At 40.1% G+C, this 18,024-nt stretch overlaps 3 protein-coding genes across 3 annotated transcripts in view; 1 reads left to right on the top strand and 2 right to left on the bottom strand.

Annotated features, from left to right (window-relative positions):
• Positions 1 to 46: 46 nt before the first annotated feature.
• LOC132262432 (uncharacterized) lies at positions 47 to 1,407 on the bottom strand. Its single transcript, XM_059761703.1, has 3 exons — positions 1,216 to 1,407; positions 284 to 1,127; positions 47 to 225 (listed from the first exon to the last, which is right to left on the bottom strand). The coding sequence occupies exons 1-3, from the start codon at positions 1,405 to 1,407 to the stop codon at positions 47 to 49; spliced, it is 1,215 nt and encodes a 404-aa protein (XP_059617686.1).
• Positions 1,408 to 1,998: 591 nt separating this feature from the next.
• On the bottom strand, positions 1,999 to 2,812 carry LOC132262430 (uncharacterized). The gene is made up of 2 exons (XM_059761702.1): positions 2,772 to 2,812; positions 1,999 to 2,710 (listed from the first exon to the last, which is right to left on the bottom strand). Exons 1-2 carry the CDS (start codon positions 2,810 to 2,812, stop codon positions 1,999 to 2,001), a joined length of 753 nt encoding a protein of 250 aa, XP_059617685.1.
• Positions 2,813 to 3,951: 1,139 nt separating this feature from the next.
• Positions 3,952 to 18,024, top strand: part of LOC132261672 (lachesin-like) — a 42,699-nt gene continuing 28,626 nt past the window's right edge. Inside the window, exon 1 of the mRNA XM_059760585.1 lies at positions 3,952 to 4,572. Coding sequence (XP_059616568.1) covers positions 4,476 to 4,572 — 97 coding nt within the window. The 5' untranslated portion in view covers positions 3,952 to 4,475. The remainder of the gene's footprint in view (positions 4,573 to 18,024) is intronic.

Genomic DNA, 18,024 nt, shown 5'->3' with positions numbered 1-18,024 from the left:
CTGGTGGTAGGTATCAAAAATAAAGGCCTATTCACAGAACGAAGATTTATTCAAATTGGGGTTTTGCTGTTAAATTTCTATACTGCCATTCAGCGGCTCCCCATCCTTTCACGCCGTTCACCGTGAATTGGGAAAGAAGTTCAATCACTCTACTCTCTCTTTCCAGTCCTATGAAGAACTCCTGCGTGATGAAGGCCTTCACTTCGACAAGGTAGGATTTTTCTTCTGTAAAAATTAATCACGAATAGAATCATGCAAATCAATTCATAAGAGGTAAAATCACCTGTTGTGAAGGAAAATGCGTAATTTTTCGGTGGATTTCCATTTTCCCCGTGTTGATAGAGTTTGAAGTTGCAATCTGTGATCGGATGATTCTTCTTGCTAGTGGCATCAGTTACAAATCCCACTGTGATGCTTGAAAAGGTGACTGGGATTGAAATGACTCCTACAGATATCCTTGTACCGTCCTCAAGGGTGAAGAAGTGCATGACGTATCTGTGAAAGACTCTCCAGTCTCTCTGCAGGCCAAAACTGTGATCTCGAACGGAATTCACTGAGATATCGAACTTTTCGTCATCAATCAGAACATAGCCTTTAATGTCTCCGTACTGCTCATAGTGGGTCTGATGAAATGATTTGAGATTATCAAAATACTCGCGAGACCAGTATTCACGGGAAATTGCTTTGGCTGCGCTGGAGAAGTGCATGTCCGTGTCGTAATTGAAAGCAGGAAGATTGGTTGTGAAAGTTGCATTGAGTTCAACATCGAAAGTTTCTGATTTTGGAGTATCAAATTGCATTTTGCCCTTGTAGGTGATTTTCCACGTCTTCATCGGCACAATGGGTTTCAGAGAAATCCCTTCTGCTTTGAATTGATTAGCATCAGACTCTGTTTGATAGAGATTTGTGTCCGGAAGTTTTGGAGAGAGTAGAAATTTATCGCTAAAATCTGGAATTCGCAAATACAAGAATCCATTGACGAGGTTATTTTTTCTCCTGGCCATGCCGCACATCACAACTTGCTGGTCTTCAGACGATCCATTGAAGTACACAGCATCAATAGCGTTCTTGTGATAAGAAAGTGGCTGAGGCTGATCCAAATCTTCCAGGCCAGGTGGTTCGAAGTTCTTATCGAAGAACTTCTTCACTCTCACGCACAGTATTGCGGTTTTCTGCTTTCACATGGGGAATTAGATTATCTTGTCTGAAAAACACCTGTCTGGTGATAACACTTACCTGCCGCACTCGCAAGAGAATGGCTATCAAGATAAATTTGATGGTTGAAAATTTCCCATCTTGACGATAAACTCCGCTGATCACACTTCTTGGACGTTGATGCTTGCTATAGAGATAGAGGATCACAATAGCAGCGAGAATGACCTCGTAATAGAACCCAAGACCGATCATTTCGTTAGACTGCAGAGTGTGGTTTACTCTTCTATGGCCAGTTTATCACTGAAGTTGAGACAAGATTCAATCGAAGAGCAGTGAAGTTTTATCAATTTTGGCTAGTTTGATAAGATAAATGAAAAGGGGTTTCGTATGATTGAGTGAAATATTTGTGAAATTTCCCTAGTCTTTCATATATACTTTATTGACTTGTTAAACACTTGAGAAATTTACATAAATAGAGAATTTCACTACTGATATGAGAATTATCATCATACAAATGTCTCCTGTTTACAAAAATGAACCAAGACAATATAGATATCTATTCGACTATATAATGAACCTAAAGGCCTCTTAGATCCTAATGATGTATTTGATACAGGATTGGGATATGTCGTAAGGCTAACGGAAAACGGATGTTACACACGTTACAATGAAGGATGATTTAGCCCATTAAATTCACATGTCAACAATCATGCAGGCACTTCGCTCTCATTGCTATGGATGGCGAAACTTTCGATCCATTGGTTAATCAATCTATTCGGAAGCTTTCAGACTAGGCCTACCCTTAGTCTTAGTGATGAACATGAAGCTGACTTGCAGTTACAGTCAGCTCTCGACGTCGTTGGAGCCGTATTCAAAGTGGCCAGTTTCATTGAGAACTCGATTCTTGAGTTGTTCGATTTGGAAGAGCAAATCCCGAGTCTCTTGATCCAGAGAGTCGTCGGACTTGAGCTCCTGGTCATCGTCCTGATCCCATTCCAGTGATTCGGGTGTCGAGATGTGCGACCATGTGTTGGTCGATGAATGAATGCTGCGGTTCTTGGAACCATTGATGACGGCATGTTTGATATATGTACGATGATTGGATGCTTTTTGGTTTGATTGCTTCCCCGACGATGATGAGTGCTCATCATCGCTTGATTGTTCCTCGGCAACACCGTTTTCCGGAAGACTGGTCCAAGGATTGTGACGATTGTTTGTCGCATACTCATGTTCCCATTCGAGATCCAAGGACGATCCGCCCGGAGATGAATTGAGACTGACGTAGAGATCTGGCCGCAGGGCCGGGAATCCAGAGCGCGAGGACAAGAGCAGAGAATGAGCGTCGAGACACTGCAATTGGATGTTCGGAAAATGTCGAGATTGCGTGCTCGGTCCATCTTCGCGATTCAGTATTTTGTAACTATTATCACTGAACTTCTCCATGAACTTTGAGTGCTTTTTCTTCTTGAATTTCAATATATTGAAAATATGTCCATCTTTGGCCTTCTCCTGTTCTACCAGATTCTCTTCCAATCCACTGTCATTGCCACTACGACTGAAAGCAAGCGGAATGTTAGAGAAATACTCTTTGTGTTCTAAAACAGTTGTAATCTTACCTCTTATGGCTAAAACCGCATCGTCCAAAGCATGAACCCATCACTTGCGGAAGATTTATTGTCAATTGGAAGTGGTGACTAATTCACTCATTGTGTGATTCACTTCCGGAAGAGTTAGACATTTTACGAAATTAGACGGATTTCAATGATTTTGCACAGCTTCGCTTCAACACATGGTTATTGACGGAGCTCCAATACAGGCGATTGTGGTTATAAGGACACCACAAAGGATACGTGAGTCAATAAAAATTTCAAAGTTTTGACAAAAATCAGCTGACTAGACTGTGCAAGGCACGGACAACAACGGAGGGGTTGAAGCGCGTGCGCCGTTGCTAGATGAGGGTTCGAATGAGGGGTTTCAAATAGACGTTGAAATGAGGGTGATTAGAGATGTATAAGTTTGGGATTTAAAAGATTTAGCAATTCTGCGCGGTTTTGCGGATTTTATAATATGGTAAATCATGGATTTTGTGTCTGCATATCTAAGGAATAAGGGTTGGTTCGGCGGTTAGCGACAAGGATGTCTTCGAACCTATCTGCTCGGTGGGTCCGATCGCCATCTGGTTCTGGGGACTCTAACATGGCATATTGTTTACCACTACAGGGAAATTGGGAGTTCTGTGTACGAATATGCTCCCACCACCCACTTGCCACACAAGAGCCGTTGTGATGGGATTGGCTGGCAAGGCTCCGGCGTTGAGAGAGAAAATTCCCACGGATGGCAAAAAAAGGAAACAATAGACGGCCAGAGTGAGGGTGTGTGTGGGGAAATGGTCTCAGCCAGAGTGTCTCATGCTGGGAGCCCTCCTTCACGGTGAGGCGCGCAGGAGTTCTGAGAGATGTCTCATCCTGAACAATCTGCGAAAAGGCCCTCCACACCAATTCTGCGTGCGTGTGTGTATGAGAGAGAGAGAGAGTATGTCCATGATGGGAAAATCCGCGAGAGAAAGTTTTCCACGCGTGCATCTCCGCCAGCGAGTGCGAGAGATATTGGGTTTTGGGATTTATAAATGTGTATAAAATACTACAAAGTACGGCAACACTCATCATTTTAATCTTTTTACTGTGTCTGCCGGCCAGAGCGGCTGAGGCGCCTTTCCCACAAATACACACTGAGATGCAGCTCCTCTGACTACCAAGGCATGTATCCCGCACTCACCGTGCGGTGTTGAGATGTGAACGGTGGAAAGCATATCTCAGTGCCGTTCTGGCTGCGGCGTGATTTAGTCTATCTGGCAGAAGGGTCTTGCCTCGCAACTGATTAGTCACCCCTAGGGCACGATGTCAATGTGATCCAGCATCCCGGAAGTTGTGACTCGCATTTCCCTCATTTTTCTCGGATGCATTTATTGGTCGCATTCCACATAAATTGAGCAATTTTGAAATTTACAACTGCGGATGGTGTAATTGCCGGGAAGGAAGGAAGTGTTTTCGTGTGTAAAGCGTGGAGTGTATCTCTGAATAGACGATATTATATGTTTCTGTGAATGCGATTGAAAATCATCATCCACCCCTTTTGTCACGCCAGTCAGACCTGAACAAACCCCCGCAAATTCACGTGGATTATGTAAGGCCCCGGATATGAATAATTCATTGACAACCACGAAGAATTAGCCTTCCAAATTGGCATCATCAAAGAGACTTACGGACCAACCACGTGTCGTGCTCAAGTGAGTTCGCGATTGATTTGGAAAGAGTACCGGGATGGCCCCCTTTGGTGTCACGGGGGCCCTCCTCACGCTGCTCCTGATAGCGTCAGCAGCCGGTGCACCATCCTCATCAAGTGTCCTATCGCCCAATGGTAAGTGCACGGGTGCATCGGAATTTATGTCACCCTTGGGGTGTGATTTTCTGCATGAGTGCCAGTGTGGAAGGAAAATAGGACCCCCACCAGACTTATTATGCGTTACGGTCAAGGGACTTTGTTATCACGGTTGCCAAAGTCATTCATCCGAGGCAATCAAGGGTGGATGCGGAGTGGAAGATGAAGTACTATCGCAAGAAAATCATAGTTTCGTTCTACACTAACAAATGTTTGGGTGAAGCAGAATCTCGTATAGACGTCTAAAAAAGATCGGAAAAATTATCCAATAGCTTAAAATAGAAGAAAAAAATCAGTGATGGTAAAATTAATTAATTATATTGAATTGAGAATCGACAATGCATTTATTTAATTTCACAATTTCTCGAATAAACGAAAAAGTACACCTCCTGTTACAAATTCCCTCCCCTTGAAGAACGCTATTATCCGAAACGGTGTGAGGTTAAAAGGTGAATCGGATCGCTTTGGAATGGGAATCGATCTTAATGGCGGTCTCCAATTAGTTTAATCGCCTGGCTCAATCGAGTCTCGCAGACTCTGCAGACTTTTGAATGCCCAAAATACACATAATCACCACCGAAATCACCAACATCCCCTCCCAGTAAATTGCACTTTTGTCCCAAGACATTCCAAAGTATGTGGAATTCAGCTGCCTTCAGTTAAAATCAACCCGAGAAAAGGAGCAACAAAGAGATGGCACAACTGGCTTGATATCCAGTGATGTTGCAGTACAAATTGACTGAAAGACTGCTAAGTTATTTTTGGATCTCACAGAGTACAGCTTCGCTCCTTTAATCTTACATGCACCAGACATTTGAAGTGTAATTGATATTTAAAATCCACATAATGTGTCCAAAACAGTGAACAGCTGGGAAGAGCAGTTGCAGATAAAGGTCTTCTGACAAAAAAGACCCCAAGACAAAAATACCCATTGACTTTCCAACGCTGTGTGATTTACTGGGCGTGAATGGAGCCACTCAACAGTGTTAAGAAGGAGTATCTTTTATCACAATGATTTTGAAATATAATACATATACCTCCAGAGCGCCGCGAAATCAGCCGATGAGCGTGCGATAGTTAAATCACTGTAAATCAACAAGGTCGTAAATTGTGCAATTAGTCGAAATCATTGCTATGACACATGCTATATGAGCTGTGACACACGATATTATTAACTTCCGAACTCCGGGGCTTCGACTGCGTTATACATTTTATGAATTATGCCTGCCGTTTCATCTGAAAAATTATATCCATCCTCTCAAATGTGCCGATTCAGGGGCAAAAACAACGTCCCAAACCCACACTTTCGCCCCGTGGTAAATCATCACTCTGTAGGCTCTGAAGATGGTGTGAAAAATTAAATAATGTAAAATATTGCGGTCGATGTGATGAGTTGGTAAATTTTGGAGGCATATAACAGCAATATTTATCAATGTGCCAACGTAATCCAACATAATTCGTCAGGATTTTCCTGTGAGATAAGCGATAACGAATTGGGATACGCAACGGTTAATTTGAATGGTATTTGTCAGGGTATCAAATAATCCAATGATTGTTTTTGAAATCACTTATATGCTAAAATTATTTAGAATGATAACAAATTTTGAAATATTTTACCTATAATTATCATATTTTATACTCATAATTTATGTCAAAATACACATTTAAAATTTGTTGATGTTCTATGAAATCCCAGATAATATTTATTATGCGTCAGCGTCGAAATTATGCAGAGAAATATTATTAGTAACATGTTTAAATGTCTGTCCAACCCTCTTGAGTGCGTTCTCATGATTAATTTATATCCAAAGTTACACCGATTGAGGCACAATCCAAAAATAATGGCTTAGACTCAGACTATCATAAATCTATCCTGCTGAAATGGTGTGGATCCAAAAAATTCCTCCACCTCTGACCCCTGAGGATGTCTATATGGCACTCCAACGGCGCGCGAGGTGATGAAATAGACGCGCATTCTCAGCAAAACAAATAGCATGTAAAAATATACATTTTCAAATCTATGCTCGAGAATCGAAACAAAGATGACAGGTGTATCTTTTCCGAACAAGAATGACGACTGGGAGGAGAAAGTCAACAGCGTACATGTGAATCTTCTCAGAAAGAGTCCAATATATTTCAAAGTGTTTAATGAGGAGGTGGAGCGAAGTATCAACCCTTTGTTGTTTAAAATTAGATCACTTGCGCATGAAGAATCTTCCAGGAAGTGTGGTTTCATTGAATTTTTTTACTGGATTATCAAAATATTACATTGTATTTAGTAAACGAGTAACTTGTTTGCCAAACAGTCTTTTGAAAATAAACCAAACTTGGAGGCTCTCTTTTGAGGTAGACCAGTCTAATTATGTTTAGGATTGAGAGTTGCGCATTCACGCTTATTTATAACTTCCCCGTTCTTTCCATTCTCATTTGTTTATTGCCTTTATGCAACTTGACTGCTGAAACATGAATAGTCAAGCCATTTCCTCAATAGTCTCTATGATTAAAAGAACATTATAATTGACGGGAAATGCTACTGCATAAATTGTCCAGATTGTAGATTTTTCATGAGTTCTGCATAGTTCAGGCATTCACACATTAACCCGTGTTCTCTGAATAAATAATAATGAGATTCCGATCCACACACATTAATGTAATTTATTTACCGCAAACGTGCCAAGACACATTGATTTGCATGCTCAGTGTGAATACAGATCATTCCTATACCCTTGAGTAATCCACGAAGAGCCCCTAAAACTTTCCCTTGTGGATCACTTTGATGCGCAATGCTCGAGTTTTAATTGTATTTAATAGAAACTTAACTCGATTAGGCTCGATGGGCGAAGGTCTGCAATACTGCCCTACAATCCTAATTAACTTTTAACTACCATAGAGGCAGAACAATGGCAATCAGTGGCATATCAACAATGTTAAACATTTTGGCAGACTATCTATCGCGTGTAAAAAGCCGTCAAGAGCACAAAAACATTTAATTAGTTTGCAAATAAATCAATGAACCATGCACCAGAGTGATAGGGAACATAGCCAATTGAACGAGGCACGTTAGCAGTATCTCGATAACATTGTGAAATACTTAAAAACAATATTATTGAGATAATTTCGAGCGACATGGCAATTAACACAATTGGTGAATAAAATTAAATTTTTGTTTCTGGATGAAACTTACAGAGAAATGTTTCTGTGAATGCTTCAATTTTGAATGTAAAACCGAAATGAGGAGAGCACGACAATATTTTCGGGGAATGGAATAAGCCGATTTTTTTTTTATTTCAATTAACTTTTTGTTCACAAGCTTCACACGAAAAAAAATTTTTGGAATAAAAGAAAAAAAAATGATGTGAAAGGAATAAAAAAATTAAAACGACCAGATTTGAAGTAAAATCGCTTGTTGTAAATTACCCAATTTAATGATGAAATAAATATGTCAATTAAATAGGATTTAAAATACAAAGAGAAAGTATGATAAAATATGAATAATATTTATATTACTCACTTATCAAATTTGTGTGTATTATTGCGTTTAAAATCTGTGAATTTTACAACCGCGATGTGATAGATATGAGTGAGAAATAACAAATTAAAAGTTCATTATGAGAACAATGTATTTTAATAATTTGCACTCTTTTCGCTTGCAATCTCGTTGAGAGAACGGGCAGAATTTCCAAAACACACTTACAGGTATGTGTAGTCCCTGTCAACGTCGAAGACAGGCGCTTTCCATCCCGCCCCAGACCCACGGATGCCCCGAATCATCCATTATTCCAACACCAAACGAACCACATAATGTTTATAATCGAGATTCGCCTCACACTAAAGACTGCCTGGAATTGAACAGATGTTACCTTAAATCAAAATGCGAATGCAAATCAGTAATTTTGCCGGAAGGGATGAAATTTCGGAGTGTGTGTGTGAGGATGTGTGGGGGATGCTGGCAAAATGAGATTTTCCATAATAAAGTCGGGGTGATAAATCATTGAAATGGTGTCTAATTTTTGGAATGGTGAGCGTCTAAAAACTTTTCGTACCGGCGAACTTTAATACGACAAATCGATATGGCGAATTGTTCTGCGGCAAACGGGGGAAAGACACTAATATTGATTTCATTTTAGCCCATATCCGCTATGTATACTAATTAAAATTCACTAGACAATTCCCCAACCCCGACGCTATGTGGCTGCGCCAACAAAACATATCTTCCACTTGCCTGCAGCTGGAGTGTTTGCTCTCCGCACAGGTGAAATAAATACAATTTTATTCAGAACACAAGGCGGCGGGTGGCGCTCAGAGTGGGTGGTGGAGTTGATATAAATTCATGGGAAATTGTTAATCATATCAATGTTCTCGCTTTCATGTGTCTCTAGCGCCACAAATTCTCTGGGATGTCACTGGGGAAAGTTATAAGTTACTCCACAGGTCGACTGTGGAATTACAGCATCGTATCAGCCCTTCTGAGAGCCTTGGCTGTGGAATACTCTGCAATTCTTTAACTCAAACTCTATTGAGACCCTTTTACAAAAATACCCAGTGATAAGTAACGTTTTCACGGCATCAATTACCACTAAGCATATTTCACCCACAAAGAACATGTTCTTGCAAACAATATGTCCTTCTCTGGCTCTCCGGATTGGGGAGTGGAGCCAAAGTGTCCGAATGCGGAGATTTGAATTTTGAATGACTCTCAAAACCCAGAGTCTTGACCGTGCCATGGCTGCTTCATCACAGGGGAAATTGCGCCCTGCCCCAAGTGCTCTTAGGCCCGTAACACAGTCGTCAGGTATTTCAATTCCTTCACCCTAAAGTTTCACTGTGCAATCACACCGAGATTTCGCCTGGGCGTTTGCAACGGATACAGCGATTGTGCATTTCCACATTCTCCGATAACCATATTACCTGCACTTGATATCCATAAACGTAACATGGAAGTCGTATGTTTGTAATTTGCAAACTCAATATGACTCAATATCTCGGGGGAATTTTTGAATTTACACAGTACAGGTACACAATTTGCGGAGTGTTTCCCCAGTGCCACATGGAACTTGGGCGTCTCTCTTTAGACCCTGGGTATTATGCATTTCATATGCAGAAAGCCCGAAGTTGGTGGCGATTCTTATGCAATGATCCAAAGTGTAAAGTAGTAGAACCAGCATGCGGTGCGAGGACATGATTTAGGAGAATTTCACGGAAAGATTGCGAGAAAAGAGATGACGAAAATTTTCTTGGCACCACTCATTGTCAACAAATTCATTCTAAATTTGTTGGTAAACAGATGGCATGACTGAAGAGGAAGAGGCGTCGCCAGAAGCACGCCCGAAATAAATTTATTTTCGGACAATTACATTATTGTGACCAAATTATGGGCAGAATTATTTAGGGTGGAACAAATGTTAGGAATATTTTCCACTAATTTCATTACACCCCGTGCAAATTACATTTTCACTGGAAAGAACGAGCCTGTGAGATGTGAAAATTTCATTTAGCGAAATAGTTTTTTAGACAGCAAAATCTCGCAAAACAATCTATTTGAGATTTGGGACACACGCTCCATTTGGGAAAATTGAATAAACTCCCATTTACACTACAATTGAATTTTAAATGACTTGTATGCCCAAGTCAGAGGTGAAAAGTATGGAGCGATTTAAAACATCCTGAAACCTTCTCTTTTTGCAAGGGAGCTGAACAAATGGCACAAATTCAGTTTATTTGCCAAGGGAAATATTCACACAATATATCCCTCATGAAAAGATTTCACACGATTTGTAAAACGAGGCGATTTATGTAAAAGCGTGTTAACTATCATTGGGGTGGTGGGTTGACTGTTAAAAACTAAATCCACCCCCTCTTTGCACACCAGGCAGACAACACTAGTTGCCGTGCTATGTAATTGTACGCTTTGCTCGTGGTAGTTAACCGCCCAGCAAGCAAACCAAAATCCATTAAACATGCGGGAACTGCAACAAACAAATAAATAGTGTGACAATCGTCGTGGCGCTAACGTCGTGCCTCCGCCCAGTCTCATAAATATTTATACGCGATATAAAGTTGTGCAATCCCCTTGAGCAACACAACATTGGGAAAGTGGGAATAAAGAATACTGGTGGTTTAATTCTCCCTTAAATCAACCATTTAGCAGTGAGAATCCTCAGAGGAATCGGTGAGAAGTATAGGAAAAGGTCGCGTTGTAACGACATATCGATTGTTGCAAATTTTCCCAGTAGTTCATTTGCATTTGGAGATATCATCAGTGTGGACTATTTTTCACTGCAGCAATGACTTATTGGGTTGGGAAGGTCTTAAATCACTTATTACGCTTGAAACAATTGGGCACATTCTTCAGTGGACATTTACTGTGAATAATGGAATTTCTGGCCATGATTTAAGACTTTGTTTCCATCCAGAACCTCCTGATATTTCCTCAAAACAGCTTAATGGAAGTTTAATTGTGTTTTTCCCAGCATTTGGGAAGTTTAAATTCTTATGTTTGTGATTTTACTGAAATTTAGATGGGTAAAAAATCCACCCTTGCAAGAGTGACTATCGAATTTCATGAGACGCAGACCATGTCACATATGCAAACGTGATGCTACTCCCAATCCCAACAATGATCACAGATGATAATAACATGTAAAATCTGTGTACTATATAATGCGACAATATTGGTAATATGGAACTGCTGTGAAGAAGTCATTCTTCAATTATATGATAGTGACACGATGTTCTTCGAGCATTGGGGCGTTGCTTACCCACATATTTAAGACATTCTGCTTTCATTTTGCACATATGACGCATTGGCAGAGAGAAGGGCCGGAGATTGATTTTCCCCATCCAGAGTGGTCGAGACTTGACCAGATTAGGCAATGGCAGTGCTGTCCAAAAAGTGGAGGACTTTGGCAAATAATCACGCGAGCAGGAGAGCTGAAGCTACCGCTCCTATGGACAGACATATCGGGTAAAATAAGGGGTGGATTGTAGCTACAGGCGGTTTGCAGGAAGAGCATGTGTTCAGAATTTCATTACTCCCAGAGCCTGGGCTCCGGAGCCATATCCCGTCTTACACTCCTGCTTATTTTTTCCATGCACAATGCAAGAAGAAGGGACGGAAAGTAGCAAATATACAACTCTGGCGCACGGAGAAGACTGCATGACTTTTTGCCCGGGATAGTTTGTGGTGCAAAATACTCTGGTCATGACTTTTGAGACTCTTCCAGCGCACAGAGTTCTCAAAGGCAATTATCAAAGTAAAATCTTTGAGATTGAAATATTTTTATGCACCGCCCTTAATTAATTTTGTCGAGGAGGGTCGCGAGAGAGTTCATTATATTGCTTAATAGTGTTTGAAAAAATGTCTTTGTTGAAACTTTTGTCACATTCCACTTTTCTCTCCCACAAACTTTCCCTTATTGTTTTTCGCGTGTAATTAATCATTTACTCGCTTTTTGCATCTTCATCATAATAAAAAGCAGATTTTCACATTAAAATAGCATAAAGGCAAGATTCCATTCCATAAATTAAAATTACAATTTTTCATAAAATCATGCCTCGCTTCACTCTCTCTAGGTATACAATAAAGAGCGACAAAGCACGTAATGGGAGAGGGTCGCGGGATGAATATGGTTACATTTGCGTCAACATCAAGAAGGGGAGGATTCTCTTAGCATTCTAGTCCTCAGCAATATCCATGCCATATTTAGCATATTGCAGATTGATAGTTCACACGTATTTTTTGGTCACGTTGCAATTATGAAATATAAAATTTCACTGCGTCATGTTTTAGGAGCGTTGCATTCCGTTATCAAATTTCCGTAGATGTCTCAACTCTCAGTTAAGTGGATTACAGTACGAGGCGTACGTGTGACATTCGCAAAGGAAATGATTTTCCCAATTAAATTTATTCAACAAAATTGAGAAAATACTTGTCATTACACTACGAAGTGTTACCCAAAATTGCACCACAAAGCAACCCCAGAATTTACTCATTTCCACAACCACCCCTCAAATCCACTTTTCCACCCGAAAAGTCTGCCATCCACATCCGAGGCGCTTCCAGGAGGAGTGCGAGGGAGGGCTAAACACGATTTTCCGGCCTTGATTTTCATTCAAGTTCCCCCACAATAAATTGCAGCTTGCCTACAAGAGTTCTGCCCCTCAGGTTATAAGATGACGACTTTGTGTGGGTGGAGATATAAAATTCTACTTCTGTTAATTCCTACTATTTACATTAATTTACATTCTCAATCTCATTCTGTCTACACTTGCACAGCTGTTTAGGGGATAGATGAGTATCTGCGAGGCAACATTTCCACTGAATCACCTCTCACAATCCCAGCTTCTTTCTTGGAAACCAAATGAATTTGAAAATGAATGTAGAAAAATAAAATATTATGGTGCTCAAAATTGAAAAGTGTGAGGAGATACATGAAAAGTTTCGCCACATACACAGCCAGTGCATAAATCAATATTTATTTTGGATTTTCACAAAAGCATTAGAGAAAATGAATATGTGCGTGTTTTTTTTTATCATCCATGAGAGAATAACTGCAAATTTAAATAAATGAGGTGAAATATTTAGTTTGGCCCGTTTTTATCTGTGATGCCTTCATTCATTTATCTTTTATTGCAGATGACTATATTTCAAATGATTTTTTTAAACTTTAGTCACCCGATTGCTGAATTTGAGGTTTCGCGTATTTTTTCCCTTATTAAAGCGAAAAACTTTCGTTTTTGAGTTCATCAATAAAGCATCATCACGAGCTTCACCAAAGGAAAAATTGTGAAATCGAAATCTGTGCTAAGAGGACTTCAGGATATTTCATTGAAGGTAAATGTTCGTCGAATGGTGAATAGTGAGCACTTGAGAAAGTTCTGGGTGAAAGGTGGAGGGGAGATTCGAAATATGCATCATAAATGAGCACAACTGACTATAGAAGAAGATCCATAGAACTGCATCCTTACATTTAAAATTTCATCTTCTTTTTCACCCTCATGTATATTCACCATCATTGAGATGCACCTAAGTGGAAATTTCCGCAAAAGGAGAGCATTACAAATGAGCAGAAACCACCTTTTTTATGTGTGTGCAATGAGCTCTTGTTTGTGCTGAGAGTGGCGATGTGATCAAAATAGCCCATTGATAATAATGGAAAATGGCACCTTTTTATGAATTATTACTGAGGTTACTGCGAAAAAAATTTCATAGTAACCACAGTATCTCTATTGGGGGAAATCACATATTGAAACGTCTATCTAAATATATAGTACGAGTGTGGCGAATAATACATTCGAAGTTTTGTTGTTTAATTCCACATTTTCGATTTCCTCGTGTCAAAAATGTCACATAAGTTACTTCCGCCAAATGTGGATATTTCCAAAGGGAAAATATAGTTGCAGATTTCCCTCGAAATATATGATATTCGACGTGTCTTTCAATGGATGAGAAAAGTCGTTGATGCCATGGACGAATGAGTTTTCTAATACAGCAAAAGGAGCACAAACGCATACAATGAAGAATGAACGAAAATTTAAAAGTCACGTGAAAGAAAATATTTTCGTTGTTAATGGTGAAAACACAGCATTTGTAATTTGTAATTTGTCCACGATCATCTCTTTCTTCCCCTCGCGTTTCGTGTATTTTCCTTCCTACTCGCACAGTGGCTGTCTCGACATGTCAGAGTCGGACGCTGACAGAGTAGGAAAGAAAATACACGAAACGCGAGGGGAAGAAAGAGATGATCGCGGACAAATTACAAATTACAAATGCTGTGTTTTCACCATAACAATTGCAAAAGTTTTTGAGTGAACAAGTGAGAGAAAGCACTGTATATAAACTAAATTGTTTACAAAGACTTTGGAAAAATGGTGCACAAACACCTCTCATCAATTATGAAAACCTTTCAGAAAAGTTCCCACACACTTGAGCAACAAATACCACAAAATATTGTCAAGAAATAGAGCATGTGAGTTAAGGAGATTTTAGAGAAAGTTGAGAATGAATGTTTGGCACTTTTCACAAGTCGCGTTGTTTTGCGTGTCGTTATGAAATATATTTTCGGAATCATGTGGTGTCGCACCTAATTTTTCACATCAAAGCCACGGAGCTTGTTTTTGAGGGATTTCATGAACAAAAGATTACCAATTACATTAATTTCAATAGGACGCTTGTAGGAATTCCAACGAAAATATTTCATTTTCCAACATGTAATGGTTCTCAATATGCTGTGACTTTCATTGTTGTTGCGTGGGAAGGTTCCACTTTGGAATTCAATATGCAGCACATGAACTCGAAAAATATTACAATTGAGGTATTTTCGCAGAGAATGGACCAAAAGGATACTGAACACTACAAACAATCCACCGAATTAATGGATATATACTAATGATTGTGTCGGTGACATATTTTGTAGATATGTAAATTGAGAGCAATTCACAGGTTAATTAACAATTTTGCAATGTAATATTTCCATTTTACCTTCACCCACGAATTTAATTCAACAATAAATACACGAATTTTTTACATACATACAATTTTACACGCAAATGATTGCCACAATCAACCATGAGTGACGAAAAGTTTAAACAATCAACCACGAAATGCGGTTTCTTTATTCACGAAACCTTCCTCAAAGTTAGTGCTCATGTGAAATTTACTAGTTTCCACATTTTAGAACGAGTTATTCGGTTTTGAGAAGGGGCTTTTGTGTGTGTGTGTGTGTGAAAAAGGTGTTGACTCGCTAATTCGTTTTGCCGAGTACCTCTCCAAACGGCAATTCACCCTTCCACCGTTGAGGACCCCTAACCTCACCACTGACATATGTACCAGCACATAAACTTGCGAGAGCATCCCCTCTCTCTCTCAACTCTTGCGAGGGTGCAATGGAAGTTGATGTGAAATATATAGCGTCGGTGGGTGGTTTTGTCACCCCCACATAATACGCGGCATGTAACAAATTCTCTGCAGCGCGGAACAACAATACAAATGATTTGTGGGCATGACAACTTTAATAAACGTATCGTGAATTTAATTTCGACTAGGTGTTACTTCATTTTCAGCAATATATCTCTCTCCCTTCCGAAACACCTTCGCGGTGTGGGTCTTATTTTCCTCCCCACAGAGAGAGGGTGCAAAAAAAAACTGGCAAAATCTACCGCCGCTCCCGATGGACAATTTTCCATTAATAAATCACAGTGGAGACGAATGACGAGGGGCATCTTTTATTGATGATTTTCATAATACCCTTTTTCCCGCACTCTAAAGTGCGAAAAGGGGGTGGAACTCGCGCCCAGTTGGCAATTTAGAGAGGGCTTTCCAGGGTAAATGACTAAGCTTACAGCCAACTTATTTCGTCATCAATATAAAAAATATCATCGTAAAAAATTGCTTCAATATGACAGAGTCATCACATGTGCTGTAGCGCAAGAGCCCTCTTCTTATTTCGTAATAAAAGCCAGAGTCTCTCGCTGGGGACTCAAGTTTTGAAATGCTCGAGGCGTGCATTCGCGCAAGAGAAATGATAGTAGTAATTTTGATTAAAGGCTTCAATTTAATTTATACGATACGAGAAATTCTTTCAGAGCTCCTCTAGCCATGCCGAAAGGTTTTCTTTCTTAACGCCTTCTCACTCACTCTGCCAAGAGGCGGGAAAGTTCTGAGAGTGTGGCTGCTCCTCAGAGAATTTATCGCATAAACAGTTCTTATTTCAGTAATTGTGCGCCCCACATTTCTCGACTTTTCTCATGGGGAAAATTGTGTGAAGAGGTACAGCGAGGAGGGAAGATATAGCGAGTCACACAGCTGTCAGTCAGTCAGCCAGTCTGACATCCGTCGAAGAACACGAGAGAATATTTCAGTGGAAAATAGATGGGCGGAGATGGGCCAAGATGAGTAAAGGTTGTGGGAAGACAGTCAAAGAGGCAGAAGAAAATATACATGAGACATGTTACTTTATTGCCATGGAAAAACCACACATAGCATTTTCGCCCCTATTGGGTTGCTGGGTGCACACAAAAAAGTGGGGAGGCCCTCTAATATCCGGCTGGTGGGATGCCACAGGGATAAACAATGTGTTGTACACATAATGTGGAGCAATATTGCAGAATAATAATGATTCCCATATAGAGAAATTTATCACGCAAAAAGACCACGAGATAGAATGATTAATTATATCGTCTTGTTTCATCTAATTGAACTTAATTGGTGAGAAATAAAAACAGCCAGGCAAATTAATCATTGTCATGCCATCAGTGTTTGTTCAATGATTTTTCACACCTCGCCACTCCATTGTAGCCACTGCTTTTCCCGCAAAACATTGTCACAAGCTTATGTGGATTGTGTGTCACTTTCATCACGTGGCAATCACACGTGTCAGTTGTTTTCTTGTCCAATTGGAAATATACCTAACCGTGTTAATGGTTGACTTTCTGAAACGCACGAGGCACAATTTTACTACGTAAATAACCAAAATATAGACTAATCATACTCACGGAGGCTGTATTGAAATGTGGACAATAAAATATGCACCACAAATGGCGGTATATCACCCAATTTGTCGACCACATATTGAACTCTTTGCCCAGCATATTTTGGGTGGCGTGGGGAGCTCTATTTTGCCTACTGGCAACCCGTCATCACCATCCCTGAAATCACAGGATAGAATGACAGGGTGATTTTCCCAGCTAAATTTTAATGGCCAATAAAACTCATGTTTTACGGCATGTTTTTGTCTTTATATTCCTCCGCAAGTGCTTAGTCCTTTATAGCCTCTTGATTCCATAATCCCCTTTTTCGCCAACACTGGAACGCCTGCGGATGGCGAAAATGGTGAAATGAGGAATTTATTGTGTGACTTTTCATATATGCAGTGGCAACACGTGCATTAATAAACATAGTGGCTTCAAATGAAAATCATGGGCCTTTTTGAGAAGTTTGGCAGGGCATTTTGAATTGCGCTGAAGAGAAAAAGTTTGTACCATAAATGCGCCAAAATTCTCATCACATCCTCGTATTTATTGGCTTTTACGCATTCTCTCATGCCAAGAGGTTCACTGCAGCGCGACTGCCACCCACGAAATTAGGGATTCTCCCTCAATAATTGCCATAAATTCACACAAACACTGGGCTATAATGTAAGCAAGAGCATGTTCTAAAGAATGTATTACGTCGGTGGCTCCGTTAAGCCGCGATGTGAGCAAAAAGGAGGAATGATACTAGGCACGCGAGTCTCATTTCAGGATTCTGCTTAGTATTCATCACCTTCACGACGATCGACTGTCAGATGTTTTCACACAAAACGTGCTCAGCTCCTCAAAATGATTCTATTTTGCGCGCTTTTGAGAATTTGCACACACACGATGCTCTGCAATATTTTTTTTCTCAGCACTTCACCAAGATGAAGGAACAAAGGATTCATGCCAAAACTGCAT

The sequence above is a fragment of the Phlebotomus argentipes genome, unplaced genomic scaffold (genome assembly GCF_947086385.1).
Source record: "Phlebotomus argentipes unplaced genomic scaffold, Phlebotomus argentipes genome assembly contig_15, whole genome shotgun sequence".
NCBI lineage: Eukaryota > Metazoa > Arthropoda > Insecta > Diptera > Psychodidae > Phlebotomus > Phlebotomus argentipes.
This window is presented reverse-complemented; position numbering and strand designations above follow the sequence as displayed.

Bases quoted from the DNA above. Each gene is read 5' to 3' on its own strand.
- LOC132262430 (XM_059761702.1), bottom strand. From the start codon at position 2,812: ATGGGTTCATGCTTTGGACGATGCGGTTTTAGCCATAAGAG. The intron at 2,711-2,771 runs GTAAGATTACAA...GCTTGCTTTCAG, and splicing joins TGCGGTTTTAGCCATAAGAG to TCGTAGTGGCAATGACAGTG.
- LOC132262432 (XM_059761703.1), bottom strand. From the start codon at position 1,407: ATGATCGGTCTTGGGTTCTATTACGAGGTCATTCTCGCTGCTATTGTG. The intron at 1,128-1,215 runs GTGTTTTTCAGA...TTCTTCGATAAG, and splicing joins TAAGTGTTATCACCAGACAG to AACTTCGAACCACCTGGCCT. The intron at 226-283 runs GTGATTTTACCT...TAATTTTTACAG, and splicing joins CGCATTTTCCTTCACAACAG to AAGAAAAATCCTACCTTGTC.